Source organism: Dermacentor andersoni, chromosome 5, assembly GCF_023375885.2.
Source record: "Dermacentor andersoni chromosome 5, qqDerAnde1_hic_scaffold, whole genome shotgun sequence".
In the NCBI taxonomy this organism is placed as follows: Eukaryota; Metazoa; Arthropoda; class Arachnida; order Ixodida; family Ixodidae; genus Dermacentor; species Dermacentor andersoni.
This window is the reverse complement of record NC_092818.1, coordinates 157,979,105-158,006,944: the sequence shown is the minus strand read 5'-3', so window position 1 is coordinate 158,006,944 and position 27,840 is coordinate 157,979,105. Positions and strand designations below refer to the sequence as shown.

At 47.9% G+C, this 27,840-nt stretch overlaps 3 protein-coding genes across 3 annotated transcripts in view; 1 reads left to right on the top strand and 2 right to left on the bottom strand.

The window, feature by feature from the left end:
- The window catches only part of Sik3 (Salt-inducible kinase 3), a 122,740-nt gene that overhangs the window by 25,986 nt on the left and 68,914 nt on the right, over window positions 1-27,840 (top strand). The window lies entirely within an intron of this gene.
- Window positions 8,701-12,331, bottom strand: LOC129385118 (neprilysin-11-like). The gene is made up of 2 exons (XM_055071182.2): window positions 10,127-12,331; window positions 8,701-9,409 (listed from the first exon to the last, which is right to left on the bottom strand). The coding sequence occupies exons 1-2, from the start codon at window positions 10,334-10,336 to the stop codon at window positions 9,176-9,178; spliced, it is 444 nt and encodes a 147-aa protein (XP_054927157.2). The 5' UTR covers window positions 10,337-12,331; the 3' UTR covers window positions 8,701-9,175.
- LOC140218405 (uncharacterized) lies at window positions 12,787-17,026 on the bottom strand. The gene is made up of 5 exons (XM_072288123.1): window positions 17,016-17,026; window positions 16,546-16,965; window positions 15,238-15,637; window positions 14,013-14,125; window positions 12,787-13,024 (listed from the first exon to the last, which is right to left on the bottom strand). Exons 1-5 carry the CDS (start codon window positions 17,024-17,026, stop codon window positions 12,787-12,789), a joined length of 1,182 nt encoding a protein of 393 aa, XP_072144224.1.

Here is a 27,840-nt window from a genome sequence, read left to right as displayed (position 1 = left end):
GGAGAAATAAATAAATATATTTATTTATTTATTTATTTATTGTCTCAAAGCAACACTGGGCATATGAGAGACGCAGTACTGCAGGGCTGCGGATCAGTTTTGACTGCCTTTCTTTAACGCGCACCTACAGCTAAGTACGCCATCTTTTCCTTTTTTTTTTTTTGCTTCCATCGAAACGAACCCGCGACCTCGTGATCTGCAGCATAACACCTTGGCCACTGAGCCACCGAAGTTGGCCAATACCTAGAAGGGCCACTGGCGACGAGAAGCAGACGCGCTATAGACTTCCGCGAGCCTGGTGAGGATGCGAACGAAAAAGCTCGGCGACGCGTCGTCGTCGTGTGCGGTCGCTTGCCTTATGGCGGTATTGACGTCAGCGCGCGATTCGATCTTGGTTTTACGACCAGTAGGGTGATGCATTCACAGGGATGCTTGGAAGAGCGTGCGCACATAAATGACGCACTTTGGCGCTGGGAGGAAGCCGGGTCACTGACTGAAGCGCACTTTCCGGCATCGAGTCGGTGAAGAGCAGCGTCTGTGAACGCGCTGCGCGCGTACCAGGTGTTCGTGCGCAGTGTAGCCAGTCCCAAACTTTAAAAAAAAAAAAAAACTATAGTTACGAAATTTGTAAACGTAGCCAAAAGCTAGCTAAGATTATATATATATATATATATATATATATATATATGGCACAGGCCAGCGAGGTAGCTGAGGAAGATAGCCAAACATGGTCTAACCGGTTGCCATAGGAACCCACACTCCATCAGCAGTTGAAAGGGGTGGTGGTGTCCTGTAATTAAAAAAAGAAAGAATGTTAATGATAAAGTAAAACATAGACCGTATAACGTAAAACTGTTCCATTCTGACTTTATGCCTATCTCCATGACGTCAAATTTACGTGACCGCCGACGCAAGCATGACCACCCGCAGCGTTATTTGAAGCGCTAAGTCAAACGGTCTCCTCGTTTGTAGGAGGTCACTTTGAGATTGGTTTGGAAGCGAATAACACTGCGCACCTTGCAGGGTTTTTATTATCTCGTTAGCTGGCAAGAAGCGAGGAGCGCGCACAAGTGGAGAGGGTTTCAGTAGGTCCGAGCTAGCACAGTGAAAGTAGATAACCGGATGAGGAGGGTGGCGCAGGAGTCTGCGATTGGTCCGCTTCCCCTTGCTTAGCAGCGGAAGCTGGTCAAAAATCGTGGCGGCGCGCAACGGAAGGTTAAGAAATACCGCCTAGAACGAATCCTCAGCGAACAAGAGGTGGCAGAGTGAAGGTGGGCAAAGGATGCTTTAGTTGAAGAATTGGGCACGTCACTTTATGCGTGCAAGGGGTAAACGGTGTTCTATTTGAACAACAGCACATATTCCGTGGGCAGGAAAACAGTCCTGGGCGTCAAAGGAGATGTAGGGAGGAAAAGTAGGCAATATGTGGGCTTGGTTGACGCAGGTCAGGGGAAACTGGAGACCTCCAAGAGAAACTTCTTGTCATGCAGCAGATATATATATATATATATAGTGATCATGATCCGATTTGAGTGGAGTAAAGCAAGGGAAAGGGAAATGCCGGCGAAGGACACGTCGAAAGCAAAGCAAAACTTACGCAACGCCTCGCGTCGAAAAAAAAAAAAGCATCCGGCCACAGACGGCATAACGACGCGATTCGCTGTACAAATAGGTGTTTTTGCATAATGAAACGGAACTATATACAGACGCTTCATACGAAAGCACACCGGTACTCAGCTTCCAATACCGGAGACATTCCCGCGTTCGTTACAGCAGCACTCAATGCCGCTTTCCCGTCTGTATCGTGCGTGGTGACATCAGTTCCAGCGCGGTACCTGGGACAGTTTTGCAAATTGAAGCCGATAAGCGGGTAGCACGAGTGAAGCCGAGTCGTTTCGGATGTCGCATGTTTGTACAGCCAGTTTTAGTGACGTGAGGCTGAGTCACGTCGTGTCTCGCGACTCCGCCTTTCGCGCCACGAAACGAGAGCTTCGGTCCGTTGTGTATATTGGAGTGTGTATATACGTGCAGAGAGACCGGGATTCGGTACGCGGAAGGGAATAGGTCACGTACGCACGGCCAAACACACCGAGCGCGTGGAAATTTCGGAGATGCCATTTGACGGTCCTTTCGCGCACGCGGAGGAGGCGCGCCTTGAACCGTGCAGTCTATTTGTAAGAGAACTGCGCCCCGCCCGGGCGCGTTTCCTCCTGGCCTGCGCCGACGATCTAGCGTTTTTTGCGGGCCTTTGGGGGTTGGCATATATCCGCATTCTTTGCAGATCCTGTGCGCGTGGAGAAACGTTGTAATGGCAAAGTGCTGAAGACGTGTGTCGTCAAGTTTTGCTCTAATAAGAATGGTGTTGTTATAACGTAACGTACGCGTGTCGAGTCTTGTCGACAAATTCTTCGTCATTCCAATGTTTCGCGCCACTCTGCTGTTCCTTTGCGGGCTGCGTAGCCTTTTCAGCATCTCGGAGGCCGTACTAGCCGTGACTGCGACCGATCACGGAGTACGGTTGCAAGCTGTGCCGGATTTCGTGGGCCTATTCTATAGGAGTTCAATAAAGGTCGGCGAATTTCGCGTTGATCCTTTCGGGACAGCAGTTTCATCTAGATTAGGCTCTATAGATAGTTTTGTATCCGGATACACATTTACGGCGCACGAAGCGCACATCCTTAAACGATCATTGCGCCTGCACTATTTCCTGCTTAAACGCTTGCATTGACGAAATAATAGAGTGCGGAGCTCTTTATTACCAAGTTTTAAAGTCAAACTGAACTTCCAATTAAGGTACTTCTATAAATTGATCAGCAGGGGCCGAACAAGGGTTATATCGGGCTAGTGTCAATGTCTCCGTAAGGGTGCCTAATATGGAAGCCCTGACGAAGACTAGTCGCCTTCTCTGAAATGTCTCCAGCTCTAGACATTCCTTGTTCGACCATGCTCCTGCGAACCTCTTTTTGAACTTCCACGGGTACTGCGTATACATATTACTCGCTGCTTGCAAGAGCACGGTAGTGTCTTGCAAGCGGCTGTTCGCAGCGAACACAAATGAATCAATCTTATATGCAGTTGACCCACATCCATCTAGTCCTATAGCTTCCACGACGCGTCGACACCCTCTTACATTTTCTCCACCTCGGAACAGCATACACAAAACACTTCCTATTTCAAATTAGGCGTGTCTTGTCAATGTTCGTGCGACCACGACGACGATAATGTATACCACCTACCACTGGACCGTCCCAAGCACATGTCTATATATATATATATACACACAGACAGAGCCTTGAACTGCTGCTGCTTTTAATTGTCTCATAACAGCAGTTTTTCACTTGCCAAGGTGTTAGGCCCATGACCATCAAAAGTGCATCACAAAACAATGAAAGCACTTCACCGATTCTTTTAAAACGCTGAAATTTGTAACAAATGTTGACTCTATACTGCATATTATGCAATTGACTCATTCGTGCATATCAAACCTGTGTATCACCGATATCCGCCAACCAAGTGGAAAGGGTTATACGTTGCCACCAGCATACGGCGACAGCAACTCCTCTGTTTATTTTATCTCAATAAAGATAAGGATAGATAGATAGATAGATAGATAGATAGATAGATAGATAGAGAGAGAGAGAGAGAGAGAGAGAGAGAGAGAGAAGCGACTGTTCCTTTAATGGCTGGCAGGCATGTATGAGACGCGAAGAAATCAAGGAGAAAAACGTAAATTTTGTATGCCGTGCTTGTCTTTCTTTCGCTGAGCATCTGTTCGGACTATTTCGGCTTACAGCGCTTGACAAGGTACGCAGCTACGGATATGCCATGTCGCGAGACGGGGTGCGTCGGAAGACGGAATGTCAGCTGCCCACGTCTGCTTTCAAATCCCTACTGCGCCTTCCTATTCCTTAATGATGTGCGCTTGTAGAGTTGGCGGACGCGAGGCCCTTGTGAATGGTGATCACTGGAACGGAGAGACGTACGCATTGGTGTGGTGATGCTTGGTCCGCATCACCGTTATAAATGCAGCCGGCTATTACGAAGACTGGTCACTGGCGAGTTATACAGTCGCGCTTAATATCAGTTGTAACATGAAGTGCCCGTGGTACAAACGGATCCGAGACTTCACAGCGGCGCCAACACGCGAAAAATCACTGAACTATAAGTAACCGTAAACTGTAACTGCGCCGGAAATAGCGCCAAGTAAAGCCAATCCCATATCTCAACAATACATTCTTGCATTTACGACCATTATTGTTGGGCATTAATTAGTCTTCATGTGTTAGAACCGCGGTGTATTTTTGGTCCGGCTAGTGCCGACTGGAAGTTGTTCCGAGTTTCCGCGAACGCGCGCAGCTTGATTCGCGAGTAGAAGAGCCACGGTTGTGTGAAGCGTTCTTTGCAGTGCGTTCCAGTAGGCCACGCTCGGCACATGTGCTCCGCCCAGCCAAATGTCGCCCATCAATGGAGACGTGCTTCTGCTGTATACCCGTACATGCCAATGGGAGCGGGAACGCTCCCATTGGCAGGGGATGGCTCGGGGGTGGCGGAGGGGGGGGGGGGGAGGGGGGAGTAGATAGATGCCGCAATAACGGCGCAGCCGCAAACAGATGGGTGATGGCACGTGCTGTTACTGCCAATTTGTTTTATTGTAACATATCCATTGGGACGTGTCAGGATTGGGGGCTCAATCCCATCGCTCGTGATCCGTTGTCAAGATTGGAGTCAGCCATGAATTAGAAGGTAGCTGGCCCATGCCGTCGTCCAACTTATCCACGCTGAGGACGTTGATGAAGGGAAGAACTGCTTCTCATCGAGAACGAGGAAAATGGGTTTATTTACAGAATTTAATTCAGTCTAACATGACTGCTTAAGAAAAAGAGTGTCAGTCCAACATGACTGCTCAAGAGAAAGTGTGTCAGTCCAACCTGACTGCACGAGAGAAGTGTGTCGAGCCTCCGCCCAACAGCCGTTTTTAAACACTCGGTCCTCCGGCGATACAAGGCAGCGAATGTTCGTTTCGTCATCGCAAAACTAGCCGCCTCCCGCGACAAGGTGACGCGAGCGTTCGTTTACTCATTGTAAATTCGCCGCCGCCCCGAAGAACAGTTTACGCACACAAAGGCACACACATTCCAATGTCTGGAGCCGACGACAGAGGGGCGCCGTTCCGCAGTATCGTTTACGCCCACACACACGCAAACACACAGGGGCGAAGGTCTGGTCGAAGAGCCGTCGGAGGGGCGCCGTTCCGGGAAGCTCGGAGCCATTCTGAGTAACTCGTTGTCCTGCTCATCTTCGTCCTGTGAGAAGCGCGAAAAGACAGCTTTCCCGCGGCCGCTCGCTCACGCGTATCAAATCAGGTCCGCGCTGGGGACCTCGGGCACAATAGTTCGTCCGTCGAACCCGTTTCGTCACAACGGCGATGGGGCTGGTGGGTGGAGGCGGCTTTCAGCACAAAGCCCGCTTCTTCGAACGCAGCCTAGCTGCAGCGACGGAGAGTGGGGGATGCGCGTCTTGTCCCCCAGTCGTAATTGGGTGGCAATTTTGCCTTGCAGCTCGCCACTCTTAACAGCGGCGATGCTCCCGAGATGTTGCTTCCACAGTCGCAACTGGGTGGCAAACTTGCACTGCAGCTGGCCGTTCTTCACAGACGTTATAGGAAGTTCATGTTCATGGCTGAGCGAAGCATATACGCAGAGCGGGACCTTTTGTAACGTGCTGGAATGAGCCTCACCGCGCGGGTTGAGTTGAATGTGCGTCGTTTAACAGTGGGATAAGAAGCCAAGGTCGTTACGACACGTCCCCCCCCCCCCCCTTTTTTTCCACCGCTGTCCGTTTCGATAACTCCGGTGCCAGGCGCGGTCGGGCACTGTTGATAGATAAGGCGGGTCACCTATCGTGCTCTTAGCCCGTCTGTTCCTCGCCGCCTACTCCGCATACCCGCCCCGGCTTCCGACTTGGGCTCGTGAGGACGAAGCGGCTGTCTCTCTCGCTTTCCGCTTCGAACGTTATCGCGAGAAATGAACGTCGAAGTTCCTCAAATACGAGGAATGGGAACGGCTAGCATGGTGGCCGCAAGTCTCGTGAGATGTATACGGTCTGCGTCAAGGTCCTCTCATGGTTAAAAAAAGAAACGCATTACGCAGATTCAATGCACATCTTGGACTATGTGCAGCGAAGCTTTTGCGAAATGCTCAGCCAAACGCTATAAATTTTCCCGCTTCATTCTTGCGTATTTGGTCTATAATGGAAACTGACGTGCGCGCGTATGCTCTCGCGCAATCTTGCTGCGCAATGTGAAACACACGGCGATCTCAAACAGCTGGTTGGAGTTGGTGCGATAGAAGTAAACGTGTGACTGTGGCGTTATCGTTAGAGCGTCGGACTGCTGTGTTGGGGGGACCGAGCTGTCCGGTACTATCATCACGTACGTGTGAGCTATTCGGCGAGAAAGCAGCAGCGTCCAGCAGCACCTAGCAGCCACGGTCAGGAAAGTTGGGGTGGGTTCGAAAAGAAAGCTTCGTCTTAAAAAAAAAGCATGAAAGAAGAACTGCAAGGTTTATGCGGTGCCGCACATCGTAAGGGTTCTGTTCCCGTATGACGAAATGCAGTAAGAATAGAAAATTGGGAGAGTCGTTACAAAATGTTGACCGACTCATGACCAGAAACGCCATGGTGGCTTGCACGAGGCCTTGGTAAAGCTGCCGACAATTAGTAATGCTTCGCGCCAACGACGTTCAATCACAGTGACGTGAGTTAGTATTAACTGTATGCGAGTTGTTTCGTAGCATGTCACTCCTTTGCCTCTTGACAGATCGCATTGTGACGACTTGCTGGTCTGCGCTAGAGGCTTTGTCATCGTGAAGACAAGTCGCATCGTTCGCTGAGAGCTGCGCATATTAGCAAGTGATGTTCGTGATTATTTGTATAGGATTAGGCGTTTTTCTTTTCATTGCATATGTTTCTTGTTTTTTTTTTTTTCGAATGTGAGTGAACATTTAAACCTAACTGGTTACACACTTCGATAAGACGCTGAATACTTTATCATTACAATTCAAGTGGCTCGCGATCACACATGCGAGTTTTTTCCTGCAATGTTCTGCAGCAGTTAGGTATAGGCTCACCGATTCATTGTAACCAAACAAGCTGGTTGGAGTTGGCACGATAGAAATATACGTGCGATTGTGGCCTAATGCGTCGGCCTGCGGGGTTGGTCTGCGTTCACATGAATAGTATGCATTGTGGTTCTGGTTGAATGGTCATCAGTTTGTTTTCTACCCTTTCTTTCATCTTCCTTTTCATTACGCGTTTTCTTCCCCCTCCTCCCAGTAATGCTGACGTACGAATGACTTTACCCCCAGTATAGAGCTGTGACGTTACGCCGTCCCACCTCCGGAAAAAGTGAGGTTTCGCATTCAGTCGACCGGTCATCAGGCAGTTGAGCGTTTTCAGCTATTACACACTTGAATACTCCCCTTCTTAAATAATAAAAAACCAATAAAAATGAAAATAAGAAGACTAACCCGGTCACACATACGTTGCTATGGCTTAGCAATGCGCACCTTACAGCAATGATAAAATTATTTTAGGTAGGCAAGCTCGTTGCGTAAGCTATATTATAGACAATGCTAAAATTGGTGGCAAGCGCTAGCGAGCTTATTCTGTGCAGTTTTTCTTTTTTTTTTTCAATACAGGGCCGAGTGCACTTTTCAATCAGGCGCGAGTGAGCCAGACACCGCATACGTCCACACACCTCATCTCAAGCAACAGCACAGCAATTTCGCGTCATCGCGGGTCGGTGCGAGGGCCGAGTGCCGTTTCGTAGAGCCGTCACGGTTGACAACGATTTGAATAGAAAGCGGCACCATTCTGTCAACTCTGTGCCATCGACTATATGTTACGCAACAATATAGCCCACGTAAAGAAGCAGCACGCATGTTGTATACCGGGTATACTCGCCTTTAGCTAGGAGGATATATGGTTGCGTTTACTAACTGGACACGCACATCGATTGTGCGTCTCGCGTGCCGAGACGAAAGCGGGACTTTTTCAGTGCCTTCTGCACCTCCTGTTCTGAACGAGTCTCTCGTTTAGCAAAAATGGTAAGCACGTAAAGCGACGAGGATAAACATGGTCGCGTCATATATTGCGGTTTCGATCCAGTCTTTTGCGGTGTAACATTAACCAAGGCTATCCGAAGGGCGTTATGCCAGAATTATCTCCCTCTCTTTCTGACCCCTCGTTTCCTTCCTGACTTTATGCGCTTGTTTCTGGCCTCTTAACGTGCTTAGATTGCGCAATGTATTCCGGATGGCGCGAAAGGCTGTCGTTGTCGAAACTGGGTACGCACAGAACCATTGGTAGATGTTACAAAACAACGCTATGGGGTCGCAACTGGGTGTTAGGGTTTGACGCTCTAACTTGTAGTTAACTAAAGCAATCCAACCTGAAGGCAATCTATAGACACCACGTTCCTCCATGTGTACGTCAGTGCGTCTCTCTTGCACCTTGTTCTCGCGTAGATGAGCTACCCAAAATGATGAGCTATCTTGCCCGCATTCAATCAGATTATGTAAGCAGTTAGCCTATATAAAGGCAAGCAACATCCCGCCAGAGCATTGTCTTTGAATATAAAACAATCTTGTTGAAGACAATGAGGAAACGACAACGCGGCGCTTATTGAAAAACAGGCAGGAGTTGAGATTTAGGCATGTTGGCATGAAAACGTGTGCGGTATTCCAGCACAAGCAAGAACACGGGACAGAAAACAAATAGCGCCGTGTGTGTGTACTTGCGTCTTCGTGTGTATACGTGTTCCTGCTTGCGCTGTACTATACAGTACCACACGAGACAAATGCAGACGAGAATCATGCAGAATCGCTGTTGCAGAAGCTCTTTCGCTTCGTTATGTTGGCGTATTGCGATGGCGCGGGCACTAAACCACACGCAAACGTTCCGCGTCGTTACAGAGTGTCCGATTCACGACTTCGCCGCAGGTGTCTTCCGTTATTCGCGCATCGTACGTGGGTGAACCGAACCGTTCGATAACACGCGATAGCACCCGTATGTGTGGGGGAAGTATAGTCACAGACCTAAAGAATAAAATAAAATGTGCTGCACGAAGGCGGCCTCGGCGCGTAGGCGTATGCGTAGACGCGCCGACGCGGCCCCTTTAGAAGTAGCTGCACTTTGCCTCCGGGTTCATGGGGGCCCCGTGGGCGCAGTTGAAGCTGCTCGCGAATCCGTCCACGTTGCGCACGGCGGAGTTGACGAGCTGCGACTCGGCGTGCACCCCCTCGGAGGAAGTGCAGTGCAGGAACGCGAAGGCGACGAAGAAGAGCTGGTCGCCCGAGAACTGCTCCAGGCCCTCGAGACGGGTGTCGTCGGGCGCGCTCGACCTGTACGCCTGCGCGTCGCGGTCACGTGGGGTAAACCGCCAGGGCTGTATGACGTAGCACTTTCGAGCATAGAGTTTCCTACAAAAGAGCTCTTGCGCTGCGAACTTTGAGCCATGGTAGTGATAAACGCTACACGGATTTGTCTAATTATCGTGCTCCTCGATTCAGGCGTTGCTTTTGCTCTATTTGTTGCTTTTCTTTTTCTCTGCAAATTTCCGAAGCAAGAATCCTTTTCTAAATGCATGAAGGCAACAGTTTCTCCGCACATGCATGATCATTGCTAATTGGCACATTGCAAGAACGCAACATTTTATTGACAAGTATCCGTCTGCAAAATTCGCAACGCCCTCTGACGTCAAAATCTATGCAGTACCCATCATTCCCATGTTCGCTGAACCGCCATACTTGGAGCTCCCGCACACACTAGCGCTAGAGTTCCCTGTAGTAATTTTTGCAGGAAACAATATGTTTTTGCGGTTATCTTTCAACGCTGCAGAGCCAAGTTGTGCGTTGTATCGCTTAGCTGTTATCCCTAGCCATAGCGGAACGTAGCATTCAGCGCGATGCATCTTTGTATCGGGACTTGCCGGGGTGACTGTGTCGTTAGGTCGCGGGTGCGATTCGAAGCATCGTATCGACTGCTATCAGCGCAGACGGTAACTCTTCGTAGGCGCAGTGTAAAAAATAAATAAATAAATAAAAGACTTGGTGCAAATGTAAAGTACCTGCCAGGCGAGACTGAGTGCCGCCTCCTCGGTTCCGCTCTCACGGTGGTCGCGAGTGGGTGCGTAGCAGCCGAGCCTCCGACTCAGCTGGTCGTGGCCGCCCGCGCGGCGTACACTTTGGTGCAGCAGCAGGAACAGGTGTGTGGCCACCTGCGAACCCAGGGCGCCGAACCTGTGCGCCGCGCTCGTCCCGTCCACGTACGCGGGCATCAGGAGCGCGCTGGGCGACAGACTGGCCGGCTGAGCGAGATGACCGCCCTGCAGAGGCAGAGCCACAGGTCTGCCTGGCACAAACTCGGCGCTGAAACTCGCTCGCCACGGAGAAAGGAAAAAAGGACCCTCTGATCTATTCTGCTCCTCCTTCTCTGCGGGACCAGTCTGCTTTTTCTTTGGAAGTAGGCCCTCCGTGTTGCCGGATTTATTTTCAAGGCGTTTCTTGGTTCGTGGTAGCGCGTGGTGACGCCTTCGTTATGACCGGTCCTCGACGCCCCTCTCTTCGCTCAAGTCTCCTCCATACTACACGTGCGCTCGGCGGCTAGAAATCACCGCTTGCTTATCACGTGGTGCGGGCACATTTTTTCCCACGAGCCTTTCCCTTACGTTTTTCATGGTTATGTTTCAAAAGTGTCACACGACGCTCGCTTCTAACCCTTTTCCTTCCTCCATGTCGCTCACACACAGTTCCATGGATGCATTTCTTTTTCTAAACGGTTTAGTGGCCACTTCTTTACTCGTTCGATCGCCGTGGCAGCGTTTGCGCTACAACTGCCCAAGCGTGTTCGTCGATTAGCGCAAATCCAACGTGGAGAAAGAAAAACAGGCTGAACACGCTTCACCAATATATTTGGGATCTTCCGTCTTAAAAGACAGCTTTGATGGCTGGACGTTGCGGGCGACCGTGCTCCGAAGAAGCGTATCTGGGGGTCTTAAACTATCTCTCGGCGTGCACACGTGCGTGCTGTGTGCGGGCACCACCGTCACCAGTAGAAGGTATGTCGTTGTGCCTCGGTCACACGGGAACATATTTGACGTTGATCGTATAGCGAATTTAACGCGATGCTTGAATCGACAACATCGATGGCGATGTGGGCGAACTAAGGGTGGGCGAACATTAGAACTTTCGAATACGAATAGTAAGTGCCTAATATTCAATTATTATTCTAAACTACCTGGTAAGTTCGGATATTCAAAGCTAGGCAAATATTTCGCAACAGCCAACTGTTTAGGCATCGTTACTGTTCCTTCGAAGAAATGCGTAAATAAATTGCGTAATACAGGCTTTGGTTACGGTTTCGCGGTGGATGCCTACATGACAACTTGCGATTTCTGCTTGCACTCACTTAATGTTTTTGGGTGTCTGACTGTATAACAGCTTTATCTTTTTCGCTATAACCAGGGATGTATTTTCTTGCAACTGGCCTTTTTACGTCTGTATACGGTATGACAAGTCCTTCAGTAGCTTTCTTTCTCTTTCCGTTTTTTTTTTTTTTTCATAATCTTTCTCCGGCGACCACTTTTTTTTTTTTTTAGGCTATAGTCGTACAACATACATTTTTTCTTCGAGGGCTTGTTTGTAGCGAGGCTCTCTTTGAGAGTCTACTCACGCCTACAGTTTTTCTAATGACAACTGGTGGTCTTATTGTTTAAACCTAATCCTTCTAATCCTTTGTTTCTGATAGTTGGCTGTCCTCCTTGTACTAGTTATAGTTAGTATAGGCATGGTCGCCACATTGTTCGATGCTAATCGCATTAATTGACGTCTGCTAGTCATGCCGAGATGGTTTCTGTTGGACTGCTTCTTTCAATTTTGATCGAGCCAGGGGTTTATTGACTCTTCTGATCCCTCATTAATATTGCACCCCCCCCCCCCCCTCTCTCCCGTGGAGTGTTGAGTCCACCACGCAATATTAATTTTAACTGCCTTCCACCCTACGGCTGTGCCTATAGTCGTGATCTGCACCGTAATCATTTTAGATTTAGCGCAGGGAAGACTACTAGCAGACGTATACTACGAGCATACCGTAGTATGCCGTAGTTGTGTCGTAGTTAATATTTTTCGACACAGACAGCGAACGTGTGAGCGAGACAGCGGCGGTCGCACTATGTCCCGCACGCGCTTGTCCCTTTTTGCGGCGAATCTTTCCAGCGTCCGAAGACGTCGAGGCCGGCGTTTTTCAGCCAGAACGCTTAAACAGTATATAAAATTCTAAAGCCACGTCCTGATCACGCGTGCTGGAGATTAACTTGCAGGGGTGTGGGACAGGAACTATAGAATGTTAACCTACTGTTGCTGATAAGAACGCACTCGACTGCAAGGGAGAGAAAACGTTTTGTCTTCCTGGATGCCGTCTGCGTCTTACCGGCACTAGAAAGTCAACACTTTACGGCGCTAAATTTTGCGGCAGTGTTTCTCTGGTAGGGAAGTTTATTGTAGTATGCACGAGTAGAATTTTTCGTTGTGCTTGTTGTTTCACGAGTGTTTACAATAGGTTTATCGCGAAGCAAACGAATCGCACACGTCACGTCTGGCTTTGCATGTAAGGTCGTATGCTTCGCGCCATATAGCTAAGCCTACATTGTTAGGTATTTTCGTACAGCCTCACCGTTCTGTAGCCTTAACGTTACCGCTTCCACCGAACTGCACATGCGAAGCGTGCACGTCAGTAACACTTGATGCGGTAGCTCTGTGCTAGCAGAGTATAGCAACTCATTAAAAGGCGTGCCTTGATGTCGCCGGGCTCGCAGAAGCGCGTTTCGATGCGCCTCCACAAGCTGACGGGTTCGGCCCGGCGGCTGCGCACCGACCGATTCCAGTTGTCGGTCAAGTGCTCGACCATGTCGGCTATCCAGCTGTACGCAGGGTCCAGGTCCGGCAGCCTTGGGAACTCGGCCATCTTCCTGCATCCCCCCCGCCGGACGAGACAGGGTGGCAGTGATGTAGAATATATCGTGTACACGCACATATCATTGCTTCCTTTCCGTTTGCGTCCTCTACCGCATAACACACGTCTGCGAAACGGTGCTTAGTTTTCTTAATTTATTGCAATTAAAGGATCATGCAGCGCTCCTTTTCTCTTTTTGGCGCACTTAGGTCGTTCGTAAGTCTTTCTGCAGCCTTTATGTTGGGCAATGAACTGTTACGTCATTGGTAAAAGCCGCCTGGGTCGCCCTCCCCATGCAGGTATACACCCTATGTTCGCAGTGCCAGAGAGAAATATGCATAAGGTAGTATATAATTATTTTGACAGCCCTATAGTATACCAAGGTTGCTGCATTTTCCGCGCCTGTTCTGCAGAATCCACTGTACTTGTATCGTAGTGCATACAAGCTGCGGAATGCGACGTCATGAAGATGCGGCGGCCCGGCTTCAGTGTAGGGAAAGCAGCTAGGCTTTCCGTGGGTTCTAGTCATGAGCAAACAGACGGAACAAAAACTCGCTGCTCGACTCCTATACCCTCGAAGGCGTACACTCGGGAACGGCAGCGATGATGGCGACTCCTCGCGAGACTGTGTTCAGCCACGTTAAAAACATTCTCGTGCAGCACGAATATTCCTATCTATCGAATAAAGAGGTATCAAAATCATTCGCTGTGATTTTAAGACGTGTTAACGCGTACCAACGTGTTAAAAGCCACCTGATCGATGTGGGGAGTGTACGCTGTCTTAGTGCAATACGACTTCTCAAAGCGTTGGTCGCGAGCACTGCGTCCTGAGACGCCGCCACCATTGCTGGTGCCCCTGCCTATATATAGACGCATAATGGTTATTCCCGCATACCACTATGTGTCTGCGCTAACACGTCTACGCTATGCTGAAAATATGTCATTGCGGGCGCAGCTTGCATGAGTATAGTATACGGTGTACTGTGGCGCCGGGTAGCACTTACTCGAGGAAGGAGCCTGTACTGGCGCTGGGTAATTCTCCGACGTCCATGTTGCGGAGCCACTTGCTCCTGCTAATGGCGTCATGCAGCGCCTGCTCGATAAATGCGGCCAGGTTCTGCGGAAACGAACGAGCGCTCAGCTGTTAGTTCGCTGCCGCCCGCGCTGTCACCCGCGCTGTCGCACCTAGCTATCGGCATGTTGTGGGGTGAACGGCGAGCAAGTCTCATTTCTTAGCCGTATCCTTCCTCGTAAGATCTCAGACATGAATTTCGCTGAAACTCGTGATCCAGCCTGTCGGAGGAGTCACTGTTCCATCCTGCCGCGATGAGCTCTTTCGCACGGGAAGCGGGGTTGACTACATTTGGCACGTATTGCCGGTTGGTTCGTCAAACAAGCGCGCCGTGCGACCAACCTGTATCTATACCGAGGAGAGACTTGACGACAGTAGAGCATGGTGTACACGCGTTTATGTCTTTATGCATATTCGGTTAGATGGGAGAAGGAAGTGATGATAGTTTACGAGGTTCTGCAGTAGGAGAGAGGAGATAGTGTTGTGCGTGTGTCGCGTTTGGAAAACGGCGCTGAGCACAAGGTCAGGGCCAGACGAAAGGTTAACGCGCACAAAGGATGGATATAGTGACACGTAGCAATGGAGTGCCGCAAGCCGCCTCGACCAGTCGACGCCACGCTGGTGGATAACGCGGTGTCCTCGTACAACCGTGGCGTTTAACCGCATCACCACATCGGCGAAGTCAGCCGTCGAATGAGGAAGACTGGAGAGACGTACAGTAAATCCTCGCTTTAACGCAATCGCTTTATTCGAAATATCGCATTATTCGCAGTTTTTCGCGTTCGCACGTTACTGTGATTTATGGTTTCTCCGTTTTAACGAAATACCGCTTATAACGAAGTCAATTTCCTATCCTGGTATATCCTTTACAAAAGGCCACCTAAGTGCTGCTGCGATATTTGAAAGCTACCGGAGTGAGTCACCGTCTGTGATCCGGACTGAGTGACCGATCGATAACCCCAGTGGACTTTTTCTTCTTCTTTTGATCTGTCCCTCCCCTCTTCCCTTTCCCCAGTGTAGGGTAGCCAACCGGGCTCAGTCCTGGTTACCCACCCTGCCTTTCATTTATCATTATATATATATATATATATATATATATATATATATATATATATATATATATATATATATATATATATATATATATATATATACACCGAGAATGTTTTCAGGGCGCGACGGTCTGTACAAGGGGAGCTTGGCAATGCAGTGCGCAGCGAACGTGCCTCGATAGACAGGCGAATGGTGAGGGAGGCGGCGCTGTCCGTGAAAGGTGCGAGAACGGCCCAGCCGAGGAGCATTTCGGCTAGCGCCAAGCAGCGCTGTTGGTGGCCGGCGACGACGTTGCCGGCGACGACGTTGCCTGCAACGTCGATTGCTTCCGCGAGGTCCTTGCTGACCAACGGCGCCACCTCCTGTAGCACGAGCCAGCCGACAAACAGCTCGGCGTCCATCTCGCCGCGTCGCTTGACCAGACTGCTCAGCGCTCCAAGCACCGTCGCCGCCCGTGAGGAGACCGCGAGCGTTGCGTTGGACTCCGAAGCGAGAATCTTCTGCCTGCGCGCGCAGTGACGTGTTGCTAGCTGATCGGGCTGTTTTCAACCGAAAATGTTGTAGCTTAAGTATCCCGATTGACTTCGAGCTACGTTTAACATCAGCGTTCTTCATCAGGCACGTGTTCTTGAAGCACTCGTCACGTAATTAAGTAGATGCCCACATAAGCAGGGCTGCGATGACGCCGCTAGCGTACAACTCCACCCCCCAACCGGTTTCCGCAGGCTAAGCAATATATTGTCTGTAGATCGACGCAGTTTCTGTGACATAGTTACTAGCGCTAACAAGACTAACGGAAATAAAGTTGGGACAGACTAGCGCTCTGTCCTGTCCCAACTTTTTTTCCGTTAGTCTTGTTAGCGCTAGTAACTATGTCACAGCAACTGTATCAACACCAACTAGCCCAACGTTCTGCGCTAATTGCCTGTGGACACCCTGGAGAGCATAAGATCACGGAAGTTAGGCGGCGCTATATACATCTAACAGTGCCTGTTCCGGGGTAGGCAAAGTTGGCAGAATAGTGCAATCACGACAAAGAGTGCACTGGCTTATGATTAGGTGCCTGGGGGCAAGATATATATATATATATATGTGTGTGTGTGTGTGTGTGTGTGTGTGTGTGTGTGTGTGTGTGTGTGTGTGTGTGTGTGTGTGTGTGTGTGTGTGTGTGTGTGTGTGTGTGTGTGTGTGTGTGTGTGTGTGTGTGTGTAAATAAAGAATAAGGTTACCTGTAGCAAAGCCTTCGAGATCGGGCCGCGCGCACCACCCGATCTTGGAGGTTATGCTTGCCAACTAGAAGTACCCCGTTTCCCTTCTCTACCTCTCGCACTCTTGAATCCTATAAGGTCGGAAATGCCTGCTTTGCAAACGCGCAGCTGGTTGCATCGAGCGTCGAGAGGAGCAGAACGTACTCGCGCAGTTGTGTCTCCCATCGCTGCTCGGATATGTCCGGCGTGGCCCTGGCGAGGCTCTCGAGTCCAGTCTGCAGCGGCGTCGTGTAGTTGAGCTCGTCGCTGCTGTTCGCTGGCTCGAGGGCGGGCGCGAATGCGGCGAGCCCTTCCTGCTCGATCTGCCGGAACGCGTCGTAGTCCACGCTGGGACTCCCCTTGGCGTTGAAGGCGTCGAACAGGGCTCCGTAGTAGTCCTTGGCCTTCCCGCTCGCCTCGTTTCGCTCGCGGAGCCGCTTGGCTTCGTTCAGGTACCGCGTCACGGCGCGCACCTCGAGCACCGAGAAGTTCCGGTCTCCCACGTGCTCATCCTGCTCCTGCGACGCGCGCGAAGCGTTAAGCCATTCGACTCCACCGACATTGAGAGTTGCGAGAGACTGTGTCCTGCTCTCGCAAAAGCGCGTAACAGCTGTTACGAAAGCTGCCGCGCCCACATCCACACCATCTATACAATCCGAGGGCGGACGCGATCAGTTGGAGACCACATCAGCGGAAACAGCTATACTTGATGCACTCCTTGGCTTCTCTTGGAGAGAGAGAGAGGTCTTGGCTCAACTCGGAGGTGCCCTGGCCACTGCTGTTCCCGTAGTCAACCCCTGATGACAGTACCCAAAAGGAGATGGGAGCTATTAAACGACATATGTTCGGACAACCATCTTTTTTTATTATTTCGTTATCTGCCAGCGTGTATTTTTTGTGCAGGTTACTGTTGAACTTCGCAAGTAGTACATGTATTCAAATATAAGTTCAGTGAAAATAGTTTCACGCAGGCGAAACGTCGTCCTCTTGGCTGTATCGGAATGCTACAGTGTTGTCAGCGGATTGTGGCGTCAGCATTTCTCACTTCTAATTGAGCCGGGCTTTCCTTGAAGCTTACTTGTTAACCGTTTATCTCGCTTATATTATGCAGCAGACTATATAGTACTGAGAGCGGCCTTGGGGGTAGCTGTTTCGTGGAAAACTGAAATTCCGAGCACCGTGCCGTTATAATACAATGGTTGCGCAAATGTTCGAGCTCGACCTTTATGCTGAAGAGGACGTGGAGTGCCATCTTGGAGATGAGCCTGAGCAGTGTCCGCAGCACGTCCGGGCTCGGATTTTGGTTGGGCCAGTGCACGCCGACATCCCTGAGCATGGGTCGGAAGCGGCCCAGCTCGCTCTGGCCTGCGGTGATGACCTTCTCGCAGGATTGGTACAGCAGGGCCGCTTTTTGCACCGCGCTCTGTGCCGCTCGCGCGGTGGTCACCTTCCCTGCGGACGTCAGCGCCTTGACCGCCTCTATCGAGAAGCGGCTCGCGAGGTCGCTCATCACCGACTGCGCAACGAAACAATGCCCATGTGAGACGGTGTTCAACAAACAACCACCACCACCACCACCACCACCACCGCAACAACAACAACAACAACAACAACAACAACAATAATAATAATAATAATAATAATAATAATAATCGTTTATGCGGCATCTCTTGTGCGTGTTTACATCGTTCAAGCCTACCGAAGCCGTGCAAGGTACGCAAATCCATATTTTTGTTTACGCAAGCAGCAAAATGGGTTTTAGATTAGCCGTGTAAAAAATTGCAAAATACTGCACATCGAGAAGTGTATGCAACACTTTCTAGTTAAAGCAGGGGGAAAGCGCGTGAGCGGATCGATGTAAGGGTCAATGTGAAATGTATTGAAAGAGTGTTGCACATGTGTGAAGCAAGATGCATGTGATAACCAAATGGACCCATCTAGTGGATGCGATAGTGGCAAAAGCTGATCGCACGTGCTGCCATCTAAAGCAAAAGAACGCTAGTAATAGTGTCAGACAGAAAATTGCGCAATTGCACTGCGCATTATAGGATGCAATTGTTACTGCTACATCATGGATGAAATAAAATAGACGGTAATAATGCATAATGACTGTATTGGATCGATGTTGGACAAGTTTTTTTCAGCTTATGTTTGGAGTGGGTAAGAACGACATTGGTGGCAGTTCGTTCTCTAGATATCTTTCGGTATAAGCGGTCGTGATTGGGTGTACACAACTTTGTAGTAATCAGACCAGAAATATTTTAATACATTGCTTCGGTCAAGAGTGAAATGTAGTTGGTCAGCCTTAGTACATTGAAGACGTCCAAATGAGACGCGAGACATCATAAGCAGTGGCTTTCAACGGGGAACGCGATATGGAATTATTTCTGTTCTGCCAACGGACAGCGCAGTGGCCGCATACGGTCAACCCATAACGGAGCTAACGCGCGTGTGATGATTTTGCGAACGCAAAATGGCGTGCAATATTTAATGTTGTGTAAATGGCAAGACACCGATCGAAGTTTTTGACACGCATAAGCTAAATAAGAGTTTCATGCGAGATCACAAGCAAAATGTAAGCCCGAGTATTAAACGCGAAGCATTTCTTGACGAGCATTTGCCACTTCGACAGTATCTACCTTATTTGTCTACGTCTTGGTGCTCTCATGGTCGCAGAGTATGACAAGAGTGTATGACGAACATAAATGATAGGTCATGACAAGGATGTCATGACATGCATGTCATGTAGGTCATGAAACAGCCGACTACATTTTGGTGCTCTCATGGTAGTTTCGTTAACTTGGTAGGCTCCTCGCACACTGCTTCGCATAACATCACTTCCCGCAGGGCTTGGGATCTGCCGGCGTTTTTAGTTTATTCAAGAGCTTTGCGTATGCAGGGCGGACAATGATATCTGTGCAGGTGTAGAGTAGTCTTGTAGGGGGCGGAGAATTACCTTTTTTCAATGTATCATGAAAAACAATGGATTTTGGTTTTAGACATAATCGCATTGATTAGATAAACATAAGACCAGTCCATGGCTATGTCGCATGCTTCCTATAGTGCAGAGATTGCGTCTGAATATTGCCTTGATTGAGATATTATGACATCATCGTCGGCATACTGGAACAATGGAACCGGAGCCACTGAGAAGTGGTTTATAACAATGATAAGTAATAAGGACTCAATGTAGAACCTTGAGGTGCGCCTGCCTTCGTCATTCAGAGCTTAACTGCGATTTTGGCCAATAGCAGCGAATTGCTTTCTGTCTGGCACAAAGTCCCTCAACTACGCCAAAATGGGACCTCGGAAACCTAACAACGACAGTTTAAGTAGGAGAAGGCTATGGCAAACACTATCGAACGCTTTGCTGATATCGAGGAACAGTGCACAGACCACTTCGTTGTTCCCAAAAGCGAGATTTAAAGCGTCTGAAAAGTCCTCTATGAAGACTGTGTGCCCTTACCTGAAATGAAGCCGTACTGCGATAAAGACATGATGTCGTGCACATTTAACAAGCTAGTCAGTCAAGAATAAATGTTTTTCTAGAATCTGCGTAAAGGAAGCAAGATTGAAATCGGCCGATAGTTTTCAACTTTGACACGCGAACCGCCCTTGAGAAAAGGAATAACTTTCATGTTGAGCGGGATTATAGTATTATAAATTGTTATTTAACAGACACAATAAAACATTCTTAATGAACTCGAAATTGTTAGCCATATCCAACACCGAAATTACGCCTACACCGAGGGACTTGTTGAGTTTAAGAGAAAATAGACCTATACGCTCATTTTCTGAGCGAAATGGTAGTTGATCGGACTCTAACACGCTATAGGATAATGCTCAGGATCCACTGATAGACCTCGCAACACACGATAGTGTTGCGATTGTCTGGAAAAATGTTTATTCAATTATTTAGCAACACTTAAGCCATCATTTTGAGAATTAACCAATATCTATTAACTCGCTTATTATTTCCTCTTGGTTCGTTAAATATAGTGTCGCATATATCTTTACGAGCACCGTTACATTGATTTCGAAAGTATAGCGCTGCTTAACAAGGAGTGTCGCGACATTCACCCCATATGGTAACGGTTCATATTTGTCCTGTAATTCACACGCATACGTGCGCTTTACCCTTGCCCGAAGAAGGTCATTTTCATCAATTCCTGCTATTGTCTCGCATGAAATCCATTTGCTTTCCTTATCGCGATGCCTGACTATTTAACTGTGTGTAGCCACATGCTTAAATTAATTTGGCGTTTCTATAAAACGATCACATTTCTCGGTGGGAGGGACATTTGACGACAATGAATCGCGACTGTAACCTGCTACCGTTTCTTCTAAGCGCGCGGGATCGACCGCACGGATTGTTTCAGCGCAATTATGAGCAGTGGGTGGGGCGCATGGGCGCTTTAAGGAACGGCGCACAAAATAATGGTCTGCGGCATTATTTTGTGCACTACTTCAGATAGCGTCGCGAAATCACGAGCCCAAACACTGCTATGATATACGAACGAAAACAACTTAAATGTGAGGAAACGAGTTCCTCTCGCATGGGCGTTTCAGTTAAAACTCCGAAAGCTCCATTTTGATAAAACATCCAAGGTAATCTGAAACCAGGGACTGAGTGGGACAAAGAATATCGATATTTACGTCACCTAAAAGGCACGCGTGTTTTTCCAGAGCGAAAGAGGGAAGGCGTTATCTATTTCGCTTAAATAGAGGCGTGCGCTCCACCGTGGAGGGTGGTAGACCGATAAAGGAACTAAAGATAAAGGTTAGGAACCCGCGACATGACGACTACGGACTGAGAAAATAAAACGTCAATTTGTGGAATCGCCCGTGTTTCTTTCGCGAACATGGCGGCCCCACCACTTTTTCCTGAAGATCAACATTTGCAGCATGCAGCAGCAGCAGCAACAACATAATGTTTTAAAGCCAGGTATGCAAGATCTGAATAGACTGTCTGAGGGAACATTAATTCCAGTCATTGCAAATACATAGATTAAAGAATGAAAACGGAGAAGAGCAGCAAAATAATCCCAGTGCTTACGAATGCTACGAACATTAACATGTTTAGCTGCAATGCCAATGCTTACGGCATAGTTGTAAAACAATTCTTAACTTCGGCAAAGGAAGCGCTTCTAAGTGATTGTGCTGCGTCCATGCTCTGGCGATTTTATCCAGGTCGGCCATTCTTTCAATGCGGATTGCAGGCCAGCCTTCCGTCTTCCTTGCTCGAACTTTGCCGTTCCGAGTCCAAACAATTTTTTTTTTCGTTTCCCCTTAGCCGAGCCAAGAGATATAGCTCGCGGTTGGCACCCACACGGTTGGCTCACGGTGGCACGGTCGTGCCCCAAGGCATTCTTGTTTAGCTACAGTTCTCCGCGTTTTCACATTGGTAGATGGAATCGAATCCATCTTGGCTGGCTGCCTGTGTGTTGTAGTGATTTATCTCAAGTGGTTTGTTTGTTTGTGCCAAAAGTGAAGTTAGCTTTAAGATATAGTTGGGCTTGTCTATAAGGCTATGGTACTATGTAGTCTAAGTTGTAGTTTATTAACAAATTGACGCTCCGCCGCAACCGAGGCGCACCTACCGCGCAAGGCCTCGCTCGAGCGTCGACACGCGCCAAGCGTGCCACGGTCAGTTTCCTGCAGAAACCACTAGAGGGAACTGTGGCGCTTCGATCGTTCAGAAACTGTGAGAATGACCGCGGTGATATTGCATGGCTTCGTATACATATTCCTGCTGTAGGCTTCAGACTTTCCTGTTGCGGTGTGTGTTACGCTTTATCTTTCTAAATTTTAAAGCAATCATAGTTTTCTTAAGACAACAAGATGATGAGTATATGCACACAGGCATAATCATTGCGAATTGCTGCGTTCGTAACGCAACATTTTCTAGAATATGATCGATTCGCAAAGTCACAAAGATGTCTGAAGCCAAAAGGACGAAGTTCAGGCGAACTCCTTAATTTCGCTCTCCTGGATGCTAGCTGAACCGCCATACTTACGGCGCCCTCACGTTATCTCTCTGACCATTTCTGTGGAAATCTGTACCACGAATGGACCTTTAATTTTTTTTCAATGCGATTAGCACTTTGGAATACTTCGCCCACTTTTCGGTATGTAACCTAACCTCTTTCACGCCAACAATTGGGTCACTGGCTAAGTGCCGCTCTTCAATGAAAAATAAAATATCCTATAAAATTTATTCCGTGCTGCGCAGAATACAACTCGAGACACACGGGCTCCTCAAGCTACATGGCGGAGCGTGTCCAGAGTGAAGCGCGATAATTAATGATAGAATATGTAAACGTGATTCAACGAGGTCGCAGAAAGAAACACACACACATAGACAGCGCTGTCTTTGTGCATCTGCTTCTTTCTAGGTCCTTGTTCAGTCGCGCTTACGCATTCTATCATGGACTCAAACCAACTAGCCCGTCGGCGTGTTTCAAACAAATTAACCAGCACGGTGTCACACGCGCACAGGTAAACATGAACACATCTCGCTCGATGAGCGCGGAAACTCGCTGTGAAAATTCTGGAATAAGGAATCGCGGCAGCGGCAAGCAAATTGACCTTCATGCATCTGTCGCTTCAGCGCGAACGAAACGTCGAAAGCACATCGCATACGAAACTACCGGCACTACGCCAGTCTGCAAACATCGCAGATCGCTTTGATGATGAGGTCCCCGCGGGCGCGTTCTTTAGCCACGTCGCAGACCGCTTTCAAGACACACGAGCGCCGGCAACGCTTTTCTGCAGTGTCCGCCAAAGGCATCTACTATGGCGTCCTCGACTCGCGTGGGCAGTGCTGTACTAGGCGCCGCGGTTGTCTCCACTCTGTACGGAGCGGCGGGCAAGGAGGACATCGAGGCACCGCAGCAGCCGTCGGAGAAGATCGCCCCTCCTCTCTCGCCTCAACCCCTCCCCCTGCTTCGCGCTCCACAGGAGAGGGCACGCATCTGGACCGCGTTCCTCGCTCGCGCACGCGAGATTGAACCACGTTCGCCGACTCACCCTCGCAAGTTTTCAGTCATTCGGAACCTCACGGCGACGGCGATGGCAGAAATGCACCTAGAGTGCCCATATAATTGCCATCTGAATAAAACAACCGTGCAGCGAACTTCGGGTGCACTTGTAAAAACCTGAAGCGGTCGCAGAAATTCGGAGCCGCCCACCCACTACGGTGTTTTTTTTAACATATCCTGTGTTGTTTTGGCACGTAAGCCCAATCAATCAATCAGCCAATGGATCAGTCAGTCAATTGATCAATCAATCAACAAAGTTGGCGTCATGGCTTATTATGCTTCTCAAGCCAAATGAATGCCTGGGATTAGTGTTATGCTGTCACGACTTTTACCTGTATGTAGTTACTATAGTGTGTTCTACTATTGGAACATGGTTTCACCAATTCTATATTGGTTTATTGTTTGTATTTGTTAGCTTTCTTTGTATTATGCCACCGAAGCCTGGTCTACGAACTGCAGTATGTTCAAATAAGTAGATGATATGAATAATGAATGATATAATTATAGGCGAACTTATATTTTGTAATTCATTTCTTACCTCGCCGGTTTTCCAGCCGTGGCAGACGTGGCTGTAGAAGTCGCGGCAGGCGTCGATGCTCCAGTTCACCGTGGACAACAGACGCTGGGCGTATTCCACGCATCCGCTCGTCTTGCACAGCGCGTACGATTTGGTCGCGGTGGACGTATTGTTGGGCAGCACCTTAGTGAATTCGCATAAATTCACGTGAGGCGAAAAGGAAAAATATTAGAACAAGGAAAAGGTATAAGCTAACTTGGGAACGCCAGTATCGTGCTCCGTTGCGGGGTCCGTTTGCCAATTTATGTTGTGCTAAGCACTATATAACTGATCCACGCCTTTCTTAGTAAACCCCGGCGTGCTCGGACAATTTGAGAAATACATATAGAAAAAAAAAGCGCTCGTCCACCGTGCATTGCTCCGCACTGCGGACGCGAAATTTCCGGAAGTCAAGAAATTTCTGTCCTGTATTTTTAGCGCGAGGAAAGAAAAAACTTTTCTAGGTTTTCAGGAAATCTTAGAAATTTTGAGAATTGAAACTTCATTAAAAATAGCATATACTTATTGTTCCAGTGATAAACATAATTATTCGTAAATGCCTGGGATAATTACGCAGTGAACTAGAAGAAAGTGGAATGAACACCTCGTTTTCTCTTCTGCTAAAGATTGCCAACGCGATAAACGAAGAAAAAAGAAGGTCGGAGTGTCCAAGTCAACCCCGCTAAAAAACACTCGCATTCGAATCGGTCGTGGCTGCTTCCGCACACAAATTTGATTGTACGTGGACGAGTTTTTGAACGAGTTCACTTGTGAGTCTGTTGTGAAGCTTTTTATGAACATTTCCAAACAGAGACTAGCTTAGTTTAAAGCTGGCGTTTAGTGACGGTATCTGCAGCAGCTTAGAGGCTATAGTTGTCAGCGGCAGATTAGCGCAAAGGCCTTGCCGCCGGGTTTACAGTTCCACATGCTTTGCGGTCTCCCAGACCCCATTGCTGGACCAAAATTCAGAGGGCGTACTGTGCCCCGATACGTTTGAAAGTTACGCTACGTTTCCGTTACTAGGACAGTTGAAGAATATACAGTCTCTATGAATCCCGGCGTTTCTGATAATGCAGTGGTGTTGTTATCGCATAGTCTTGAAAGACCTTGTACTGCTCCCTCTGAAATAGTTTCTGTAAAATATTTTCTTTTGTGCCACAGATGAGAGTGTCCTCGATTACCTTGAATTAAAATTCAGCAACTTTCAAGGTTCAGATGTTAATATACTTCAATTCAAACAGATATGCGCTTACTGTCTCGATAATTTCGTACGAAACAAAAACTAAGAAAAAAAATGAATCCCTGGATAACGAGACATCTCTTACATCTAAAAAGAAAACTTAAGTGCCTTAAAGAAAGAAGCAGCTACAAGCATCGTTAAAGCAGCTCGAACGACGTTTAATGAGGCGTTGAAACGTTCCAAATGGCATTATTTTCAATATACCCCACCAATTTTTGAAGAAGAATCCCCTCAGAAGTTCTGGGACTTCTTGAATCAGAAGAAAGAGTCTGTTGACGAGACACAACTCGATGGTGTTCGAATTGTTGACAAGGAGGCCATTGCGGAACATTTTAACTTGTATTTTCGCAGCGTGTTTTCTGTCCCTTTTGAAACAGTCTCACCCCTGTGTCGTGCTCTGATCTCGAAGATATTGTATCGCTACAAGGTGCTGTGGCCATGCTCCTTAACCTGAAGACTAGAATATCACCTGGTCCTGATGGTCTTCCAAATGCGTTCCTTCGTCGCTACGCGGAATTGCTCGCCCCATTCCTTGCATGCATTTTTCGCGCACTCACATCGTCTGCGGATCAACCGGCTGACTGGCGAACGGCGCGTGTGGTGCCAACACACAAGAAAGGCGACACATCGCTGATTTCAAATTGTCGTCCTATGTCTCCGACTTCTTCGAGCATCTAAGATGCTTGAACATATCGTCGCTAATTACGTAATCAAATTCTTAACAGGTAACAACATTCTTTCTTCTTTTCAACGTGGTTTTAGGAAGGGTTTTTCTACGGTCACACAACTAACCACAGTAATTCACAACGTTGCAAGCGTTATCGACAAGTCTGGTCAAACTGACGTCATTTTTTTTTTTTAACTTTCGAGAAGCGTTCGACCTTGTTTCACATCAGAAGTTAATCTTCAAGCTGAAATACATGGGCCTCCCCTCTAATAAACTGAATTATAAACTGGATTTCCATCTACTTAGCAAGCCGCACACAGTCGCTTTCTGTTAATGGTCACAACTCGTGTCGTTTGCCAGTTACTTCCGGGATACCACAAGTTAGCATACTGGGACCACCCTTATTTTTTATTTTTAACAATTAGATTGATAGCGCTATTACTGAACCGGTACAAATACGTTTATTTGCTGGCGACTGCATTTTGTTTTATGAGATTGCTTGCCGAGAGGATCAGGAACTTTTGAATACTAACGTGCATAACATTTATTCATGGTGTAAAGAATGGGATATGAATCAGAGTGAAGAAAAAACGGTATTCATGCAGATAACCAAAAAAAAAAAACCGTAGATGGGCGTTTCCCTGTAGTCTTCCTACTCATCCTCTCGTTGAAGTAAATGAATATAAATATTTGGGTGGGACATAACTAACAACCTAGGTTGGAATTCTAATATCTCTAATGTATGTGCTGCATCATTTTGCGAATTATGTATTCTACATCATAAACTAAAAAGAAAGCGTCACAGAAACTAAACTTCATGCAAACATATCACACATTAGGCCGAAAATGGAATACACATGCATTGTCTGGGATCCACGTAATAAACGTAATATGAGTGCACTGGAAATGATGCAGCGGAAAGCAGTTGGGTTTATTTTTTCTAAGTACCGTATAACTGGCTCACCAACAACTATCATGCACGATCATGGTGTACAGACATTACAACTACGGCGGAAAATTCGAAGGATTAATTTTTTTTCCTCAAGAATAATGAACTCTCGATTCATCCGGCTCCATATGCTCGACCATTAACCACGAGACAAACCAGGCAACGCCACCCTGAATCCTTAACTCCCTATCAAACAAGAACTAATGCCTTCAGATCTTCCTTTTTTTTTTCCCGTACTATTGAAGAATGGAAGGCACTACCATTATAGAATGTTAAACAGCACTGCCTCAGTTGATCTGATTAATTTTTGATCTCTTAATTTCGCAGCAGAGGTGTGAGCGTGTTTGTTTTCTTCTAAATGCGTGTATGGTTACTTTTTTACTTCCTTTAATTTTACCACTCCTGCTTGGGCCCGCATGAACGTGAAGTACTTTGTAAATAAATAAAATAAATAACATGAATCTGAAAACACATAATCAAGGCACTTGCAAACTGTGCGGCCAGTTTATGTATTATAATTTTTATTTTGTACTTTTCGTCGTCGTCGCTTCTAGAATCGTTATACATGCTGCACAGCAAAAAATGGCAAGTATTACTATGTGGAAATTTTAATGGTACTCTTCTACGTTCTCTGTGCTGAAAAAAAAAAACGAAAAAGAATATTTGTGTTTTCTGTCTTTTTCCTATCTTCCCGAGTTTTTTCCGTGCCCATACATCTCTAATCCGCACACCAACGCTTTTCCAAAAAGCGCAGTTGTCTACGCCACTTGTTCTTAGTGTGCCGCTCATAAAACGGCGAAGAAATGAGGACGTGCACGCGTTTTTCGTTTGGATTCCGCCTGTGCTTCCACCATGCAACGGATCTATATATACCTTGGCTATAGACGGTCGTTATAGGCCAATTTGTATACACTGCCACGCCTGTTTCATGGCCCGAGTGGGCGACATTCGGACGTGCAGGACAAAGCGGAGGCGATGACTTCGGTCTCGTGCATTTCGCGTGTTTCT

Bases quoted from the DNA above. Each gene is read 5' to 3' on its own strand.
- LOC129385118 (XM_055071182.2), bottom strand. From the start codon at position 10,336: ATGCCCGCGTACGTGGACGGGACGAGCGCGGCGCACAGGTTCGGCGCC. The intron at 9,410-10,126 runs GTACTTTACATT...CGCGACGCGCAG, and splicing joins CACTCAGTCTCGCCTGGCAG to GCGTACAGGTCGAGCGCGCC.
- LOC140218405 (XM_072288123.1), bottom strand. The intron at 15,638-16,545 runs GTACGTTCTGCT...CTGCGCGCGCAG, and splicing joins TGGGAGACACAACTGCGCGA to GCAGAAGATTCTCGCTTCGG. The intron at 14,126-15,237 runs GTGTATATATAT...TCGTTTCCGCAG, and splicing joins GCGCCCTGAAAACATTCTCG to AACCTGGCCGCATTTATCGA.